A 22,191-nucleotide genomic window follows, 5' to 3' on the forward strand; every position below is an offset into this window, starting at 1 on the left:
ACTTTATTTAATTTGGCAACAATGATAAAGGTTACCTACTGATAAAGAAAAAGTAAAAGAAGAAAAGCTACTCACCAATTACGAGCCAATCACTTACCCCCTTGGCTGTGACGTCACCCTTCGATTTCTTTCTCCGTCCCTTTTTGCCTTCTCACCCTGCTACAGGTGTACCAGCTGGCTCCTCCTCGACTCCCGCTCCCCGACTGTGACTGATGGGCCTCTTATAGGCCTCCCTCCGATCTCCTCCGCCTGGTCGATGAACTCCCGCCGCTCAGACTGATGGGCCTTTTATAGGCCTCCCTCCGATCTCCTCCGCCTGGTCGATGAACTCCCGCCGCTCAGATTGATGGGCCTTTTATCGGCCTCCCTCCGATCTCCCGCATTTCCTCGACGAACTCCCACTACTCTGACTAACGGACCTTTTCTCGGCCTCCCTCCAATCTCCCACGCCTCCTCGATGAGCCCCTCAAAGTCGGGGGAGTTCCGTGGGATGGGGGGTGGGACGTGTTGCCGGGAGAGGAGGAATCATGGATTCCGTTATATCTTGAACCTGTTTTGTGATGAGCAATCTGGGTATTTTACTGACGCTGCAGTCACCGTCAGTCTGAAGGGTGAGAACATTGTTCTGTGTCGACAATACCATACACTGCTTCTGTATCGAACCCGCACTCCTGGATCTGATATAGGGTCACAAACAGTTACACTGATTTCACACACCAGTTTTAATCTCCTTTTGGAGATTATTACATAATATTTTGTATTTAATTGCACAAATACTGAAGCTGTGTTTCATTATTTCGATGTATTCATGCAACGAGATTTTTACGAAGTCTGAAATTGGGGTGCTGAAAACGTTTTACCTGGGCTGATGTTCTCTATCATTTCTTTCCATGCTTTGTATTGACCGGGCCCTTTGAATATTCCCAGCGGCAGATTCCGGCCATCCAATGAAAGGATATTACCCTCGTCACTGATTCTGAAAATATGAAACATTCAACTCTAGAATTCTCGCAGTGCATTCCTTTAACAGGTGAAATAACAATTCAGTAAAGTGAACCTCATACCTTCTCATCCGGGAAGCTGCCTCCTGAAATAAAACAGAAACACAGACCTGAGTTCACAGGGAGAGTCTGGGGGCAAAATTTCAGAATTCAGTGTCATACGCTACACATGGCACCAAGTGAGAAATAGTTCATAAATAAAAACAGAAAATGCTGGAAATCTCTGTGAGTCAGGCAGCATCTGTGGAGCGAAACAGAGTAAATGTTTTGTGTCTGTGAGCCTTCGTCAGAACTGGAAACCTCCGAAAAGAAACAGATTGTTAAATAAATGGAGGGGCACTGAAAGGGGAAGACGATGGAAGAACAAAACGGAAGGTCTGTGATATTCTGGAAGACAGGAGTAATTTTAGAGACAACAGGGATTGATCTCCAAATTGAGCTGGTAATAGCACAAGTTAGGAAACAAAATATGAGCCGAGATGGTGTGTGAATGGTGGAATAACTTCCAGCTGCCTTGGGAAAGAGAGAAACAATAAAAGTAAACGAGGGGAGGGTGGTTTGTTAAAAAAAGTGGAAAAAGAACAAAATATGGGCAGAGGTTATGTTCTGAAATTGTTGAACTCGATGTTGAGTCCAGAAGGCTGTAAAATACCTCAACGAAAGATTGGAACAGAGGATGCTGAGAAGGGACATTGAGGTGTACAACATTGTGAGGATCCTGGATATAGTAGATAGCAAGGGCCTATTTTCCTTGGTGGAGGGATCAATTACGAGGGGCCATAGTATTAAGATGATTGGTGGTAGGTTCAGAGGGTATTTGAGGGGGGGGTCTTCTTGACACAGAGGGTTGTGGGGGTCTGGAACTCACTGCCTGGAAGGGTGGTGGATGCAGGAACCCTCATCACATTTAAAAGGTGATTGAATGGGCACTTAAACGGCCGTAACCTGCAGGGTTACTGACTTAGAGCTGGTAAGTGGGATTAGACTGGATAACCTTTTGTTGGCTGGCGCAGATACGATCGTAAGTCATGCAGGGCATTGAATACGAACCGGGTGGTCTCCTGGACTAGTTTCGATCGCCTGGATGGGACAGAGAGGAATTTTCACGCTTTGTTCCCCAATTGGCCTGGATTTTTATCTGGTTTTTGCCTTTCTCAGGAGATCACATGGCTCTGGCTGGGGTGGAGTATAGAATGTTTCAGTGCAAGGGGTGTCGCAGTTGTGTGGGGTGGACTGGTTGGGCTGGGTACTCTTTGCCTTCCCGTCATTATTCATTGTTCATAGGTTTATATGTAACCTTCAGGGCTGCTGACCGAGGGGCAAGCTCGACTGGCCGTATAGCCTACTCCTGTTCCTATTTCTTATGTTCTTATGTGATCGATTCTACTTTCTACACAAACTAACTGAGAGATGGAAGAACTTCCATAGCAATTATTGAACCGGACCTCCCACAACCCGGAGTTACGCTGTGCATGTAGCACCGTGATGGGCGCTTATCCCTGGGGATCTTACACCGCTTGGACTCAGGGCATTGAGTGTCACTTTGGTGCCTTCAGGTGCCTGGTCTGGTTGTAAGTAATGATCAGGTATATGAGCAAACTGTTGGTGCATAACTTATTAAGATCGAAATGAAATGGAAACGTTTGGAAGAAAATGAGAATGCAGTGAGGCAGATTTCAGTAAAATGAGTAGCGAGCTAACTAGCTTGAGGCAATAGAAGAAAGATAGATACACAGAAATGAACATCAAAAATGGGATGTTTTAAAATGTGATTCGAACAATGTAGAATAAATGCATTCTGTTAAAACAGAATGCAATTGCTAGTAATTTTTGATGTCCATGGAAAAATAATGAAGCAAGAAGCCTATTTATATTAAAGCTCAGATTTCAAATGAGATGACCTTGTTGGAAATACTTCATAGATATGTTTGAGGATCGAATACATATGGTTGATGGGACAATACAGTGAATGCAATGTACATGGAGTTTAGGAAAGCCTTGATAAGGTACCACACAGGCGATGACGAGAGAAGCTCGTGGGATATGGAATTCGGGAAGGATAGCAAATTGGGTTAGAAATTACTTCGGATAAAATCAGAGAATAGGAATTAATGGTGGGTTTTCAGGGCGAATAGAGGTGGGCAGTCGGGTCCCACAGTGTTTCGTTCTGGGGATAGAATTAATTTGATACAAGACCAAAAGAAGTGGTGAAGGGTTAATAAGAACATGCGTGAATGGGCTAAATTTTTGTTGGTCAGAATTATCTGCCAGTAAGTGTGGGCTGAGACAGGGGAAGTAACAGCAGGAATCCCACACCGAATGGATGTTGGCTTGGTGTGGTAGAAGAGCAGAAGGATTTGGGGATATAGGTTCACAGAGCATTAAAGGCAGCTCCAAGGCTTGACAATGCTGTTTAACAAAACCTAATAGGATACCAGGTTAGATAGGATTAAATAGGATATACGACACTGAAATAGGCCACTCGGGCCAACCTGTCCATGCCGGCGTTCATGCTCCACTCGAGCCTCCTCCTGTCTTTCCTCATCTAAATCTATCACCATAACAGGTTGTATCACAAGAGATATAGCATATAAAATAAACAGGCAATGATGCAGTATTAGGCTCCACACCAGAGTGACGCTAATCTGGGTTGAATGTGGAGACAGCACAGATGGTCTCGGATGCTGCCTGGAATCAGGAAATGTAAATATGAAGAAAGAAAAAATCAATTTATGGGGCAACACGATATAATATCATGGTCTTATTTAAGTGAGACAAGGTATGTAGAAACAAACAATGGAGCTACTGAAGAGATCACAAAGTTTCGGTTTAAAGAATGGACTCAGTCAAGAATATATCGTGGACTTTATGGGCTTTTCTGAGGGTATTTTCCCTGTGGTGGGATCACCCTGTGCCGATCAGTGAAAAAGCTGGTGTTGTTAACACTCCAGAGACCACGTGGCAGTTAGCTGTGACAAAAGAACTGTCAGTCATCCAGAACGGGTTTGCCCACCAGTCCCAGCTAAAGGAAGGGGGCCATGAATATTGACAAAAGAGCTGTCGGCCAGGAAGGGGGCCACTGACAAAGCCACTCTAACATGCAAAAGCACTTCTCACCTGCATCTCCGAAGGAAAGCAGAACAATGAACCCACTAGCCTGGTCAGACAAAGAGGAGCCAGGTCTTTCCCAACACAAAGACTGAGAGAGATGCCCAGATTAAGAGCCATCAGCCAAATACACATGGGTTGGATGGCCCATCACTGACCATGACTCATTTCATTTACACTCTAAATAATAATTCCCGGGTCTGGAACTTTCGTAAGGCGATTCGAACCGTCCGGCTAGCATTTGGGCTAAGATCAAAACCGCTTACACTACTTGTTACAAAATTTAGGATGTGCAAAGAGTTCAGAATTTGAGGAGCACAGATATCTTGGTGGGTTGTTTACCTGGAGGAGGTTGCAGAGATAGGGAGGGGAGAGGCCATGGAGTGAGTTGAAAACAAGAATGAGAATGTCAAAATTGAGATGTTTCTTAACCGGGAGACAGTTTGCGCCAGCGAGCACAGGGGTGATGGCTGGACGGGACTGGGTGTAAGTTTGGAAATGTGCCTCCGAGTTCTGCATCAGCCCAAGTTTATGGAGGGTGTAAAATCGCAGGCCAGCCTGCAGAGCATTGGACTTAGTCAAGTTCATAGGTAGCAAAAGCATAGATGAGGGTTTCAGCAGCTGATGATGAGGCAGGGGCTGTGACGGGCGATGTTACGGAGGTGCAAATAAGTGGTGTTGATGATGGCGTGGATATGTGGTCGGAATTCTATATCGCGGTCAAATAAGACGCCAAGGTTGTGAACAGCCTGGATCAGCCTCAGACAGTGGCCGAGGAGAGGGGTGGAGTTGGTGTCGAGGGAACGGAATTTGTGGCAGGACCAAAGAAAATGGCTTCGACCATCCCAATAATTAGTTGGAAGAAATTGCTATTCTTCCACTTCTGGATATCGGACAAGCACCGTGACACATCCAGAACATTGCCGGGGTCGCGAGGTGAGCTGGGTGAGATCAGCACATGTGACGTTGTGTTTCAGATGATGTCACTGAATGTATTTAAATAAGACAAGGTATTACCTTCAGAAATGAGATTGTGTCTTGCTCCTCCATCTGTCTCTTTAACTCGGATATCTCTCGATTAATACCATTTAACTTCTGTTGGATTCCATTGAGGATCACATCCATTGATTTTAGAATATTCCCCTCTTGTTTCCTGAGATCTCTGATCAAACGCTGCTCTTTATCACTGAGAATCTGGTGCATTTTAGCGAACTCTGATGCTATGTGGTTCTGCAGAATGCTCGACTGTTCCTACCAAATGAAATGTGAAACATAATTCATGTACCGTGAAATAGGGAACAAAACTAACCGAGATCCCAGAAAATCAGCACAGGGAGACATAGGAACATAGAAAATAGGTGCAGGAGCAGGCCATTCGGCCCTTCGAGCCTGCACCGCCATTGAATATGTTCATTGGCTGATCATTCAACTTCAGAACACTCCCGCCTCCTCTCTATAACCGCTGAATCCCTTAGCCGTAAGAGCCAAATCTAAATCCCTCCTGAATATATCCAACAACTGGACTCAACAATTTTCTGTGGTAGAGAATTCCACAGGTGCACCACTCTCTGGGTGAAAAAGTTTCTCCTCATCTCGGTCCTATATGGCTTACCCCTTATCCTCAGACTGAGGCCCCTGATTCTGGACTTGCCCAACATCCGGAACATTCTTGCTGCATCGAACCTGTCCAGTTCCTTACCCTAACTCCGGAAATCTGCTGTTCCTGTCGCCGTGCGGTGTCCAGAGCCGAATCCTTTCTCTTTGTCGCCGATTCCAGGGATGATTTCAGTTTATCCTGCAATTAGAAATTAAATTAGTGTAAAGTTTAAACACAAGATGTTTAAATGTTGCCAGAGATTCTACCCTCCATGTTACCCTGTACATCTGTGCAGCCTCCATCAGTCCCACGAAGTTGTGGGTCTTATGCCCCGGGCCCTCTGTCACGACCAGACACTTCACACAGATCAGTTTCTTGTCAGTTTCACAATACAGCATCAGTTCTTCCTGATGTTCCCCACAGAGATGTTTACTGTCTCTATCTTTGGCATTCACGGTTATTTTTCGAACTTTCTCCGCCAGATTCGCCAAGGCCCGATTAACCTTGAGGTTTATTTCCGGAAACTCCTCTCTTCATTCCGGGCAGCAGTTTGTCTCCGTCTTATCCCAACACTGTGTGATACAGGAGCGGCAGAAATTGTGCCCACACTCCAGCATTACTGGGTCGGTGAAGAAATCCAGACAAATGGGACAATTTAAATCTTCGGACAAAGTCTGGGACTGCTGTGGGGAAGTCATGTTCTCTCTCAGCACTTCCTGATTCAATCCGCTCCCAGTTTCAATGTTTGTTTAAAGGGAGGAGCCAGAGCGAGTTTCGACACAAACCTGCCCGACCTGTTCAGCACTGAGATGTTTACCAGTGCTCAGAGGTAAACGCCGACATTAGAATACACGAGGGAAAAGATGGAGCGTTGTTTGTGTGGAGATTTCCCAGTAGGACGTTAAGCGCTTCATCTCTTCCCAGAGAACACTGGACCTGTGGATCCAGGTGCCCGCTGACAGTGGGCGATGATTGACGGGATTCCTTCAGGAGAGAGTTGGACCTGTTTCTGGGTGGGGAGGAGATGGCCTGGGACCACAGATAGCTAGCCTGATGGCTAGGGACAGTGTGATCTCCTAGGTTACTTTTCATGACCTAAAGGAGCCGGAGAGGAATTTTTCAGATTCTACCCACCCCCAGGAGATTATGTGACTCCCTGGGGGTTTGGAGTGTCTCTGTGACGACACATGAAGGCAGCACAACTGTATGGGACAGTCTGGGGAGAACCGATGAACTCTTCTGTTTGGTTTTTTCGTATGTTCGCTGTTCAATGTTACATTCTGTTGATGGAAAATGAAACAATCCGCTCACAGGACAGTATCAGTCAGTATTTAGGTTTAATCAGTAAATTGTGGATCTATAGACAATGTTAAACAGAGAATGAAAGAAAGTCTAGAATTTATATAGCGCCTTTCACGACTACTGGACGTCTCAAAGCGCGTTTCAACCAATGATGTACTTTTGAATCGTAGTCACTGTTGTCATGAGGGAAACGCAGCAGGCAATTTGCGCACAGCAAGCTCCCACAACCAGCAATGTGATAATGACCAGATAATCTGTTTTTACTTCTGCTGATTGAGGGATGAATATTAGCCAGGACACTGGGGATAACTCCACTGATCTTCTTCGAAATAGTGCCATGGGATCCTTTCAATCCACCTGAAAGAGCAGAAGGGGCCTCGGTTTAACGTCTCCTGCAAAAGGCAATACCTCCGACAGTGCGGCGTTCCCTTCGTACTGCACTGGAGTACCAAGCCTCGATTTTTTTGTTTAAGTCCCTGGAGTCGGCCTTAAACCCGCAAACCTCTGACACACAGTGTGAGAGTGCTATCCACTGAGACACTAATAATAACGCACAAGAATAGAAATTGACAGCATTTTGAATGTGGGTTGTATTCGCAACTGTTTCCCGTGGCAAGCTGTGGATGGACATCCATTAACGGAGCAAAGAATAGTGTAAAAGGAGCAGGAAGTAAATGGAGAGATAAATCAAACAGGATTATGATATAGTGGCTGAAGCGGAGAGTTGGCTTCAACATGGGAAAGAATTGGAACTAAACATTCCAGGCTATAATATATTCAGGAAGGATTGGGATGAGAAAAAGACAGGAAGGAGGGGGGTGCGGGGGTGGGGGCGGGGGGGAGGCGGTGGCAGTATTGATCAAGGATAATCTTACTTGGATGTAGGGGGTATGATTAAGAAGTTTGCAAATGACACTAAAATGGGCTGTGTGGTTGATAATGAAAAGAAAGCTGCGGACCGCAGGAAGATATCAGTGTACTGCTCAGGTGGGCAGAACAGTGGCAAATGGAATTCAATCTGGATAATTATGAGTTAATGCATTTGGAGAGGGCCAACAAGGCAAGGGAATACACATTAAATGGTAGGGCACTGAAAAGTGTTCAGGAACAACGAGACCTTGGAGTGCAGATCCACAGATCCCTTAAGGTTGCAGGCCAGGTAGATAAGGTAGGTAGGAAGGCATATGGAATGCTTGCCTTTATTAGTAGAGGCATAGAGTAAAAGAGGAGGGAGGTTCTGCTTGAACTGTATAAAACACTTGTTAGGCCACAGCTGGAGTACTGCATGCAGTTCTGGTCACCACATTACATGAAAGATGTGATTGCACTGCAAAGGGTGCAGAGGAGATTCACAAGAATGTTGCCGGACTGGAACATTTTGGCTCTGAGGGAAGATTGGAGATGCTGGGTCTGACTTCTTTGTAACAGAGGAGGCTGAGCGGAGAACTAATTGAGGTGTATACAATTATGAGGGGCCTGGTTATATTGGATAGGAAGGACCTGTTTCCCTTGGAAGAGGGGTTAACAACCAGGGGGTGTAGATTAAAATTAATTGGGGGGAGGTGTAGAGGAGATATATGGGGAAATTTCTTCACCCAGAGGGTGGAGAAGGTCTGTAACTCACTGCATGAAGGGTGGTAGAGGCAGTAACCCTCACCACATTTAACAATTACCTGGATGTGCACCTAACGTGCTGTAGCCTACAGAGCTATGGACTGAGAGTGGGGAAGTGAGATTAGGCTGGATAGCTCTTGGTCGGCCGGCATGGACACGATGGGCCGAAATGGCCTCCTTTCGTGCTGTAAATTTCTAATATTCTATAATAGGTTAGTCTCCCCCTTGGCCCAGATTCTCTAGCACAAAGGGTACAACACATTTACCACCCCTGGGATTGGTTCAATTTTAAACTTGAATGATGTTAGTTACCCAATTAAGAACTCCACATTCACCACCTGTACATGTATGCTAATATCAGATACATCACCTTGTGTGCTGTACCACGACTACTTGTATTTATATAGCACCTTTAATGTAGTGAGTTATCCCAAGGCTCTTCACAGTAATATTATAAGAGAAAACATTTAACACCGAGCCACATAAGGAGAAAGTAGAGCAGGTGACGCCATAGTTGGTGGAAGAAGTGGATTTTAAGGTGCGTCCTAAAGAAGGATAGAGAGGCGGAGAATTCCAGAGCAACATAAGGCACAGCCACCAATGGTTGAGCGAATATAATCTGGGATGCTCCAGAGGAAAGCAGAAGAACCACACGGCAGGGTGGGGGTCCTGCTGGAGGAGATATTTTATTTCAATTCGTTCATGGGATGTGGGTATTGCTGGCAAGTCCAGCATTTACTCTCCATCTCTAAGTGCCATTGAACGGCTTGCTACGTGATTTCAGATGACAGTTAAGAGTCCAGAGTCACATACAGGCCAGACCGGGTGAGGACAGCAGGTTTCCTTCCCTCACAGAGATTGGTGAACCAGATGGGTTTTTACAACAATTTTGTTATTTCATGCTCACCATTACTAATACGAGCTTTTTAATTCCAAATTTATCGAATTAACCAAAATTTGAATTTCACAGTTGCCATTGCAGGATTGGAACTCACATCTTTTCTGGTTCATTAAACCAGGCATCGGGATTAGCAGTCCAGTAACACAACCGCTATGCTACCATCCCCTTACAGCAGGGGGAGCCGATATTGATGAACTCACCGCCCACTGCCGACGACTGCCGCCCACTGCCGCCAACATTCCTCTGCTCGAACCGCCCAGTGCCAGTGGCCTGGAGCGGGCGGGAGGGGAGAGCCGCCAGCAAGCGCCCGCTGACGTCAGCGGATGGTTGTTGCATGTGAGTAGACTCCCACACGCCGAGATGCCAGATTTGGTGCAGGCGGGAGTCGGCGGTGGACCGCTGCGTTGAGGCTGCTCTATCCTGAACGATGAGTGTCAAGATCCGGTAAAAAATGGTTTTAAATCATTTCTTTACAGGTACTCACCTGGATGGGGTCTCCTGATGTTCTCAGATGTTCCTCTTTTTTTGTTTGTTGATGATTTTTATATTTATCTCTTCGACCCTCCGTGGGCCCGACTCCACCCTCGGTGACACTTGGGCAGCAAGCGCCTCTGCCGCCGAGAATGAGACCTCCTGCCCGCTGCCGCTCAGATTGGTGGTGTACGTCGTCCATTTGCCACCCGCCGACCTTCGAGGGACCTCGATGATGAAAATCCCACGCAAAATACCGTCCGGTACCTCGGCGGCCATCGGCGGAATGTTGGCCGTCACTTGGCCGGGCAGAGGCCTTGACCAAATTCTGCCGCATGGAGGGGCGAGGCCATGGAGGCATTTGAAAATAAGGAGGAGAATTTTGATATTGAGGCTTTGCTTAACTGGGAGCCAATTTGGTCAGTGAGCACAGGTTTTTTTTCTTCTTTCCAGGATGTGGGCATCGCTGGTAAGACAGAATTTATTGCCCATTATAATTACCCTTGAGAAGATAATGTTGAGCATGTCTTCTTGAACCGCTGCAGTCCGTGTGGTGAAGGTGCTCCCACAGTGCTGTTAGGGAGTGAGTTCCAGGATTTTTTGACCGAGCCACGATGCAGGAATGGCCGATATATTTCCAAGTCAGGATGGTGTGTAACTTGGAGGGGAACTTGCAGGTGGTGGTGTTCCCATGCGCCTGCTGACTTTGATCTTCTAGGTGATCGAGGTCGCTGGTTTTGGAGGTGCTGCCGATGAAGCCTTTGATGAGTTGTTGCAGTGCATCTTATAGATGGTACACATTGCAGCCACAGTGCACCGGTGGTGGAGGGAGTGGATGTTGAAAGTGGTGGATGGGATGTCAATCAAGTGGGCTGCTTTGTCCTGCATGCTGTCGAGATTCTTGAGTGTTGTTGGAGCTGCACTCATCCAGACAAGTTGAGAGTATTCCATCGGACTCCTGATTTGTACTTTGTAGATGGTGGAAAGGCATTGAAGATTCAGGAGGTGAGACACGCGCCGCAGAATACCCGGCCTCTGATCTGCTCTTATTGCCACAACACTTATGTGACTGGTCCATTTAAGGTCCTGGTCAATGGTGAGCTCCAGGGTGATGGGTGAGCGGGACGTGGTATGATTTAAGACTTGGGTAGCCGAGTTTTGATCACTTCTAGTTTATTAAGCAAAGAATGTTGATGCCAACCGGAAGTGCGTTGGAATAGTCAAGCCTGGACCTAACAATGGCATGGATGAGTGCTTCAGCAATGGAGGCATGTTAGAATGGTGCAAATAGGCGGTCTTAGTTATGCTGTAGATATGTGGTGGGAAGCTCATTTCAGGGTCAAATATCACACCAACATTGTGAACAGTCTGGTTCGGTGTCAGAAAGATATTAGGGAGAGGGATGAAGTCAATGCTAGGGAACAGAGTTTGTAGCAGGGAACAAAAACATCAGCTTCAGTCTTCCCAATGTTGAATTGGTGAAAATTATTGCTCAACTAGGCAGCATCAAACAAGAAATTAGGAATGCATACAATAAAGGTACAGCAGTTATCATGGGCGACTTTAATCGACATATAGATTGGTCGAACCAAACTGGTAGCAATACGATGGAGGAAGATTTCCTGGAGTGTATTAAGGATGGTTTTCTGGACCAATATGTCGAGGAACTAAATAGAGGGTTGGCCATCCTAGACTGGGTGATGTGTAATGAGAAAGGAATAATTAGCAATCTTGTTGTGCGAGGCCCCTTGGGGAAGAGTGACCATAATATGGTAGAATTCTTTATTAAGATGTAAAGTGACGCAGTTCATTCAGAGACTAGGGTCCTGAACTTAAGGAAAGGTAACTTCGATGGTATGAGACCTGAATTGGCTGGAATAGACTGGCAAATGATACTTAAGGGGTTGATGATGGATAGGCAATGGCAAACATTTAAAGTTCACAAGAATGAACTTCAACAATTGTACATCCCTGTCTTGAGTATAAAATAAAACGGGGAAGGTGGCTCAACCGTGGCTAACAAGGGAAATTAAGGAGAGTGTTAAATCCAAGGAATTGGCCAGAAAAAGCAGCAAACCTAAGGACTGGGAGAAATTTGTAATTCAGCAGAAGAGGACAAAGTGTTTAATTAGGAGGGCGAAAATAGAGTATGAGAGAAAGCTTGCTAGGAACATAAAAACTGACTGCAAAAGCTTGTATAGATATGTGAAGAGAAAAAGATTAGTGAAGACAAATGTAGGTCCCTTGCAGTCAGACTGAGGTGAAGTTATAATGGGGAACAAAGAAATGGCAGACCAGTTGAACAAATACTTTGGTTCTGTCTTCACAAAGGAAGACACAAATAACCTTCCAGAAGTACTAGGGGATCGAGGGGCTAGTGAGAAGAAGGAACTGAAGGATATCCTTATGAGGCGGAAATTGTGTTAGGGAAATTGATAGGATTGAAGGCCGATAAATCCCCGGGGCCTGATAGTCTGCATCCCAGAGTACTTAAGGAAGTTGCCCTAGAAATAGTGGATGCATTGGTAATCATTTTCCAACAGTCTATCGACTCTGGATCAGTTCCTATGGACTGGAGAGAAGCTAATGTAACACCACTTTTTAAAAAAAGATGGGAGAGAGAAAACGGGGAATTATAGGCCAGTTAGCCTGACATCTGTAGTGGGGAAAATGTTGCAATCAATTATTAAAGATGAAATAAGAGCGCATTTGAAAAGCAGTGACAGGATCGGTCCAAGTCAGTCTGGATTTATGAAAGGGAAATAGTGCTTGACAAATCTTATACAATTTTTTGAGGATGTAACTAGTAGAGTGGACAAGGGAGATCCAGTGGATGTGGTGTATTTGGACTTTCAAAAGGCTTTTGACAAGGACCCACACAAGAGATTGGTGTGCAAAATTAAAGCACATGGTATTGGGGGTAATGCACTGACGTGGATAGAGAACTGGTTGGCAGACAGGAAGCAGAGATTTGGGATAAACGGGTTGTTTTCAGAATGGCAGGCAGTGACCAGTGAGGTGCCACAGGGCTCAGTGCTGGGACCCCAGCTATTTACAAAATACATTAATGATTTGGATGAAGGATTTGAGTGTAATATCTCCAAGTTTGCAGATGACACTAAACTGGTTGTCAGTGTGAGCTGTGAGGAGAATGCTAAGAGGCTGCAGGGTGACTTGGACACGTTAGGTGAGTGGGCAAATGCATGGCAGATGCAGTATAATGGATAAATGTGAGGTTATCCACTTTGGTGGCAAAAAGATGAAAGCAGAATATTATCTGAATGGCAGCAAATTCGGAAAAGGGGAGGTGCAACGAGACCTGGGTGCCATGGTACATCAAGTCATTGAAAGTAGGCATGCAGGTCGAGCAGGCAGTGAAGAAGGCAAGTGGTATGTTGGCCTTCATAGCTCGGGGATTTGAGTATAGGACCAGGGAGGTCTTACTGCAGTTGGAGAGGGCCTTGATGAGGCCTCACGTGGAACATTGTGTTCAGTTTTGGTCTCCTAATCTGAGGAAGGACGTTCTTGCTTTTGAGAGAGTGCAGCGAAGGTTCACCAGAATGATTCCCGGGATGGCAGGACTGACATATGAGGAGAGAATGGACCGACTGGGCATTTATTCACTTCAGTTTAGAAGGATGAGAGGGGATCTCATAGACACACATAAAATTCTGACGGAACTGGACAGGTTAGATGCAGGAAGAATGTTCCCGATGTTGGAGAAGTCCAGAGCCAGGGGTCACAGTCTAAGGATAAGTGATAAGCCATTTCGGACTGAGATGAGGAGAAACTTCTTCACTCAGAGAGTTGTTAACCTGTGGAATTCCCTGCCACAGAGAGTTGTTGATGCCAGTTCATTGGATATATTCAAGAGGGAGTTAGATAATGCCCTTACGACTAAAGGAATTAAGGGGTATGGAGAGAAAGCAGGAAAGGGGTACTGAGGTGAATGATCAGCCATGATCTTATTGAATGGTGGTGCAGGCTCAAAGTGCGAATGACCTACTCCTGCACCTACTTTCTATGTTTCTATGGATGTCCGACAACAACATGACAATTCAGAGACTGTGGAGACATCGAGAGAGGTGGTGGTGAGGTAGAGTTGGCTGTCATTAGCGTACATGTAAGCTAATATCAGACACTTCAGTTGCCCTCTTCACCATGAGCTTGAAACAGCCACGGTATTCTGATCCCTCCCACAAACAGGTAACACTGTTTGGAATTATTCTCTCACTTTTGTTGTTCACCTGTCCCCAGCCATGATTGCAAAGCTTCTACCGAGAACCTTCAAATAAAGCATGTAACTGAGCTCGATCGATTTGCCGACCATTGCCGTACAACATGTGGAATACAAAATCAAAATTACAGATCACTGTGTAAATGTAAATCACGATGTGGGACAAGGAGCCAGAGATATAAACTAGTAAAAGCCAGGTTCAGGGCGGATGATCGGAAGCACTTCTCCATGGAATGGGTGATAAACACTGGAATTTGAATTAGAGATGGACAATAAAAGCAGCCTTTCCAATGTGGACCCCTTCTCGAAAACAGCAGCATTCCAAAGGGATCGCTCCTTCCGCGACATCCTGGTCTCCTCTCTCATCCCCAGCACCCCCTCCCCTTCCCACGGCATCTTCCTGTGCAAGCGCAGGAGATGCAACACCCGCTCTTTTACCACCTCCCTTCCCACCGTTCAGGGCCCCAAACATCCTCTACATTGGGCAGACCAAACGCAGATTGGGTGACTGCTTTGTGGAACAACTCTGTTCAGTCCGTAAGTGTGACCCTGAGCTTCCGGTCGCATGTCACTTTAATTCTCCGCTCCACTCCACTCCCACTCTGACCTCTCGGTCCTCGGTTTCTTACACTGTTCGAATGAAGCTCACCGTAAGCGCAGGGAACAGCAGCTCATGTTTTACATACTTCTGGACTCAACATCGAGATCTACAATTTCATTCCATAAACTCTGCCCCTATATTTTCGGATGGCAGCTATTGATTGTTCTGATATTCCCAGATACATCTCTTCTCGACCTATCTTTTCTTTCTTTACTTGTCCCATTACCATCTCCTTTTGCTTTGTACAATCATACGTCTTATTATTTCATCATTCCTGCTTTCCACCCTATCACAGACCTTCCCTTTTGTTCATTCCTCCCCCCAATGCGCCCCTCCCCACCTTTCCCTATCCCTGCAGTTGGTTAAAACCTGTCACATCTCTAATAAAAACCAGAAAATGCTGGAATTCTCAGCAGGTCAGTCAGCATCTGTGGAGAGGAAGCAGAGTTAACATTTCGGGTCAATGACCCTTGGTCAGATTGGACCAGAATCGTTAAATCTGCTTCCTCTCCACAGATGTTTTTCAAGGATACACTCAAAGCCTCCTTGATAAAATGCAACATTCCCACCGACACCTGGGAGTCCCTGGCCAAAGACTGCCCTAAGTGGAGGAAGAGCATCCGGGAGGGCGCTGAGCACCTCGAGTCTTGTCGCCGAGAGCATGCAGAAACCAAGCGCAGGCAAAACCTCCCTGAGTAAAGCAATCCAGGGAACCGGACAAGCATGGCCGGTACTCCTGCCCACCTTATTGATGAGACTGTGTGCTACACCGAACCGCACAACAGCACTTACCCCTTATGTACTAATAACTGGACGAGCAATAAAACTTCCCAAGGAAACAGTGAAGGGAGAAGTAGAGTTTGGATCTTTACACTATAGAATTAGCAAGTATGTGACGGAACTGAGTCGGCAGTTGAAAGATATGTGAAAGGATGTGTGCGATAACGAGGAAGAGGAAGACAAGGATAAAGGAACAAAACCCCCGGCACTGGTACACGAGGTGGGGGCAAGGGTAATGGTTAAGGTGTTAACAGAAAAATTTGGATTTGCACCCTGACATAGCGGACCCGATGAAGTACTGATTAGCGGAGACATGTGTGCATGTGTAAATATGAAAGGTGAGGGCCGCTGGAAAATGACAATGGGTAAAGGTTGATATGTGTTTTTGTAACTGGAAGGCGGTATCCAGTGGGGTTCCACAGGGCTCAGTGCTGGGACGTTTGCTTTTTGTAGTATATATCAATGACTTGGGCTTGAATGTTAAGGGTATGAATAGGACGTTTTCAGATGATAGAAAGATAGTCTGCGTGGATGAAAATGGAAAGAAAGCTTCGGACGACAGGAAGATATCAATGTACTGGTCAGGTGGGTAGAACAATGGCAAATAGAATTAAATCCACATACGTTGGCGGTCATGCATTTGGGGCGGTCTGACAAGGCAAAGGAATAAATATTCAATCGTATGACGCTGAAAAGTGTAGAGCAATAAAAGGACCTTGGAGTGCAGGTCCACAGCTCCCTGAAGGTAGCAGGCCAAGTAGATATGGTGATGAAGAAGGCATATGGAATACTTGCCTTTATTTGTCGAGGCATAGAATACAACAGCAAGGACGTTATGCTTGAAGTTAATAAAGCACTGGTTTGGCCACAGTTAGAGTACTGTGTGCGGTTCTGATCACCACATTACAGGAAAGATGTGACTGCACTAGAGAGGGTACAGAGGAGATTTACAAGAATGTTGGCTGGACTGAAGAATTTTGGCTATGAGGAAAGATTGGAGATGCTGAGTCTGTTTACTTTGGAACAGAGGAGGCTGAGGGGAGACCTGATTGAGGTGTATATAATTATGAGGGGCCTAGATAGAGTGGAAAGTAAGGGCCTGTTTCCGCTGGCAGAGGGGGTCAACCACCAGGGGCCATGGAATAAAAGTTATTGGAGGGAGGTATAGAGGAGATATGAGGTAAACTCTCGTCACGCAGAAGATTGTTGGGGTCGGGAACTCACTGCCTGAATGGGTTGTAGAGGGAGAAACCCTCACCACATTTTAAAAATACCTGCATGTGCACTTAAAGTGCCGTAACCTACAGAACTCGGACCAAGAGCTGCAAAGTAGGATTAGGCTGGGTAGCTCTTGGTTTGCTGGTGCAGACGCGATGAGTCGATATGGCCTCCTTCCAAGCTGTAAATTTCTAAGATGCTATGATGTGTGAGCCTTCCCCTTGGCCCAGATTCTCTGCAGTACAAAGGGCGCAACACTTTCACCACTTCTGGATATTGTTTCAATTTTGAACTTGGATGAGGTTACTTCCCTGAAAAAGAAAACCACTGTAAGTAATCACCGAGGGAGAACCCTCAATAAGCTAATCTTCATGAAACAGGGAACACCCAACTGGTCTCACCTAGGATTCTTGACCAATTTTGGCCTGCAACGTACAGACTCGCGTTGTTTAATCAAGCCAGAGAATTTATTGTGCATCACAAAGATATACAAAGTTAATATTCAACAAAGGCAATAGATATACAGCGAGACTTCAGTCCGACGGTTCCTGCTTCCAAACTCTCTGGGGCACCATCTCCTGTTCTGTTGACCGCAGTCGATATTCTTCCTCTCGATGTGCAACCGATTTTCTGTCGCCTCAAGTTTATCCGGCTCGGGGTGCTGGTGCCTCCCCACATTAGGTCATGTATCGTGTAGGCCGAAATGATTGTATTATGGACGCATGTTGTTCTTTCCTGATCTCCTCATGTCCCAACATGCAGACCTCGTACGGGTGATTCCTGTTTTCCGATCTTGCAAGCGACACAAAGTTCAGAATTCGTCTAACTGCCACCCTACGGTTTCTCAACCGTCTATTCGGATCGTCAGTTCTCGCAGACAAGTACAGATGAATTACAGTGTCTCTGCCATTGTTATTACACAAATGTTAACATTGAAAAACATGTCTTTCAGCAACAGTCATGCCAATTCCACGTCACCACACTTCAGCAGAACCCTATTCACTAATGCAAGTGCTTACAGCATATTAGATTAGCCTTCCTATCTTGCATTCTGGTTACGGTTCCGCTTTATCAATACAAGTAACAATACAAAGTCAGTGTACAAAGCAAGTAATAACACAACGCAGAGTTATAGTTAATACAACATATGTGAATCTATCAAAGCCTACAGTTCCCCACCTCCAGGTTGAAGTGCTATTCGCACTGATTCCTCGCACAATGTATTGACGTCTCAGCAATAGCTCACACCCTCCCACTTGCAGTCTTTCGATACCATCACCACACGGACTGCAGCGGTTCAAGAAGGCGGCTCACCACCACCTTCTCAAGGGCAATTAGTGTTGGGCAATAAATGTTGGCCTTGGCAGCGACGCCCACATCGCATTAATAAAGAGAGAGATGGACGGTCGGACAGGCAGACAGAGGGACTCCTCATGGATCAAAATAGATGCTTTTTTCTGTGTTTACCATTGCTAACTCGTGGTGACGCTGTTGCCTGTTCAGATACAGCAGGCGCTCGGTTCTGCCAGAAATGCCTGAAGCGGTTCCCAATAATGTACAATGAAAATAGTTCTGCCTTAAACCCAGGGACCGGGGGAGGCAAACACGCCCAGAGACAGGTATTTTCAGTTTATCCGGATGCAAACAAAGTGACATAGGAATTCCAAGCCGAAAAGGACGGAGGTCCACCAAGTTCCCCTGGTACAATCGCGGCAGTCGCATAATAGATCAATATTGGGGATGGTGACAAATCATAGCAAACCTGTCTGCGGACTGACAGCGTCAAGATTGATTCGGCCCTTGCCACTTGGAGCCTTGAAATTAAACAGGTAACAGAGATCAACCCAAGCGGCTGTCCACTGATTTGTGACTTATTTAGCTTTCCAATTGACTCAGCAAGAGCAGGAGACAGATTGTATAATGTTGCTTCTACATCCGTTTTTATAATAAGCTGCAATTTAAGTTCCTTTACAATTCTCTTACATTTTTCTTTCATAACAATCAGATAGCGAGTTAATTGTTGTATTAAAGCAAGGTGCACGACAGGTGCCAGCCATGGCTCAATGGGGGGCACTCTCGCCTTTGTGTCAGAAGGTTGTGGGTTCATGTCCCACTTTAGCATCGCAGCATAGAATTATATAAATTTACAGCACAGAAAGAGGCCATTTGGGCCCATCGTGTCCGTGCAGACCGACTAAGAACTTTCCAGCTCGTGGTCCGTAGCTCTGTAGCTTACTGCACATCCAGGTACTTTTTAAATAAGGTGAGGCTTTCTGCCTCTTCCATCCTTTCAGGCAGTGAGTTCGCGACCCCAACTCCCTCTGCGTCGAGATATTTCCCCTCATATACCTCCCCGCAATTACTTTAAATCTATGCCCCCTGGTTGTTGACCCCTCTGCCAAGGAAAACAAGTCCTTCCTTCCCACTCTACTTAGGCACCACGTAATTTCATAAACCTCAATCAGGTCTATACTCAGCCTCCTCTGTTCCAAAGAAAACAGACCCAGCATCTCCAATCTTTCCTCATAACCAGAATTCTCCAGTCCATGCAACATTCTTGTAAATCTCCTCTGCACCCGTTCCAGTGCAATCAAATCTTACCTGTAATGTGGTGACCAGAACTGCAAACAGTATTCCAGCTGCGGCCTAACCAGTATTTGATATATTTTAAGCATAAAGTCCTTGCCCTTGTATTCCATGCATCGCGTAATATAGGCAAGTATTCCACGGGCCTTCTTAACCCCCTTATCTACCTGGCTGGCTTCTTTCAGCGACCTGTGGAACTGCACTTCAAGGTCCCTTTATTCCTCTACTTTTCATTGTCATACAATTTAATATGTACTCTCTTGCCTTGTTAGATCTCCCCAAATACATCACCTCACACTTAATCTAATTGTATTCAATTTGACGCTGATCTGCCCACCTGACCAGTACATTGGTATCTTCCTGCTGTCTGCCGCTTTCTTCATTTTCAACCACGCAGTGCCATCCCTAAACGTTTTAATCATAACCCCAACATTCAAGTATAATCATTGATATATACCATGGAAAGCAAGGGACCCAGCACTGAGACTTGCGGAATCCCACTGGATATAGCTTCCTGACTCTGGGCCAATTTTGGTTCCAACTTGCTACTTTGCTTTGGATCCTATGGGCGTTTACTTTCCGTGACCAGCCTGCCATGTGGGACCTTATCATAAGCTTTGCTAAAATCCATATACACTACATTATATGCACTGCCTCTTCGACTGTCCCAGATACCTCCTCGAAAATTTCAATCAAGTCAGTCAGACACGACTTTCCCTGAACAAGTCGATGCTGAATGTCCTTGGTTAATCCATGTCTTTCCAAATTAAGATTTATTCTGTCCCTGAGGAATATTTCCTCTAATTTTTCCACCACTGAGGTTAGGCTGACTGGCCTGTAATTACTCTGTCTATCACTTTCTCCCTTTTGAAACAAAGGTACACCATTAGCAGTCCTCCAGTCCTCTGGCACCACAGCTGTTGTCAGAGAAAACTGAAAAATGATGGTCAGACCTTCTGCCTTTTCCACTGTTGTTTCTCTTAACAGCCTGGGATACAGTTCATGGAATACTCTCCACCTGCCTGGATCAGTGTAGGTCCAACAACATTGAAGTGAACTAACACAGTAAGTAATCAGGAAGTCGAATGGAATGTTGGCCTTTATTGCAAGGCGGATAGAGTATAAAAGCACGGATGTCCTGCTACAACTCAACAGGTTATTGGCGAGGCCACATCTGGAATACTGCTTACAGTTTTGATCTCTGCATTGAAGGGCCGATATGCTTGCATTATATGCCGTTCAGAGAAGGTTCACTCGACTGATTCCGGAGATGAGGGAGTTGACTTATGAGGATATGTTGATTAGGTTGGGCCTATACACATTGAAGTTCAGAAGAATGAGAGGTGATATTATTGAAACTTATAAGATAATGAGGGGGCTCGACAAGGTGGATGTAGAGAGGATATTCCCACTCATAATGGAAACTAAAGCAATGGGACATAGTCTTAGAATAAGGATCCGGCCACTTAAAACTAAGATGAGGAGAAATTTCTTCTCTCAGAGGGTCGTGAATCTGTGGAATTATCTGCTCCAGAAAGCTGTGGAGGCTGAGTAATTGATTATATTTAAGGTGGGGACCGACAGATTTTTGAGCGATAATGGAGTAAAGGGTTATGGGGAGTGGGCAGGGAAGTGGAGCTGAGTCCGTGATCAGATTAGCCATGATCTTATTAAATTGCGGAGCAGGCTCGAGAGGCGAAATGGCGACACCTGCTCCTATTTCTTTCGTTCTTTTGTTCGTAAAGGAATCTCAACACCGACCAGGACAAAGCAGCTCGCTTGATTGGCATCCCATCCACCACATTGTACATTCACTCCCTCCACCACCGCTGTATCGTGGCTGCACTGTGTACAATCTACAAGACGCACTGCAGCAACTCACCAAGGCTTCTTCGGCAGTACCTCCCAAACCCGAGATATTTACCACCTAGAAGGACAAGGGCAGCAGGTGCATTGTAACTCCATCACCTCCAAGTTCCCCTCCAAGTTACACACCATCCTGATGTGTAAATAAATCGGGCGTTCCTTCATCGCTGGGTCCAAACCCTGGAACTCCCTCACTAACAGCACTGTGGGAACACCTTTGAGACGCTCCTTAAAACCTATCACTTTGAGCAAGCATTTAGTCACCTGTCCAACTATCTCAGCGGTTCAAGAACATGGCTATCGACTACCTTCTCAAGGGCCAATTAGCGACGCCCGCATCACATGAACGAATTAAAAAAGAGAGAGACGGACGGACGGACGGAGAAGCGTACAGAGGAACTCCTCAAGGTTTAAAAATGTTTTTTTGTTTCCCAATTCTGCCACGTGGTGACGCTGTTGTCTGCTCAGTTACAGCAGGCGCTCGGTTCGGCCAGGGATTCCTGCAGCGGTTCCCAGTATTGTCCAATGCAAGTAGTCCTGCCTTAAAACCAGGGACCTGGGGAGGCAAACTCGCTTAGAGACAGGAATATTCAGTTTAGCCCGATGCAAACAAATGGACATAGGAACCACAAACCGAAAAGGACTGAGGGCCACCAAAATCCCGTTCTACCTTCGCGGCTGTCACATAATAGAACAATATTGGAGATGGTAACAAATTATAGCAAACCTGACTGCGGACTGACAGCGTCAAGAATCATTCGGCCCTTTCCCACTTCGAGCTTTGAAATTAACCAGGTATCCGAGACCAACCCAATCAGCTGTCTACTGGTTTGTGACTTATTTAGGTTTCCATATGACTCAGGAAAAGCAGGAGACAGGTAGAAAAGTGTTCCTTTTAAACCCATTTTT

The 22,191-nt window shown here is 45.8% G+C and overlaps 1 protein-coding gene across 1 annotated transcript; it reads right to left on the bottom strand.

Annotated features, from left to right (window-relative positions):
- Positions 1-822: 822 nt before the first annotated feature.
- Positions 823-10,273, bottom strand: LOC139230621 (nuclear factor 7, brain-like). The gene is made up of 6 exons (XM_070862437.1): positions 10,212-10,273; positions 5,985-6,237; positions 5,809-5,904; positions 5,127-5,360; positions 1,065-1,087; positions 823-976 (listed from the first exon to the last, which is right to left on the bottom strand). The coding sequence occupies exons 1-6, from the start codon at positions 10,271-10,273 to the stop codon at positions 823-825; spliced, it is 822 nt and encodes a 273-aa protein (XP_070718538.1).
- Positions 10,274-22,191: the final 11,918 nt, after the last annotated feature.

Source organism: Pristiophorus japonicus, chromosome 19, assembly GCF_044704955.1.
Source record: "Pristiophorus japonicus isolate sPriJap1 chromosome 19, sPriJap1.hap1, whole genome shotgun sequence".
NCBI lineage: Eukaryota > Metazoa > Chordata > Chondrichthyes > Pristiophoridae > Pristiophorus > Pristiophorus japonicus.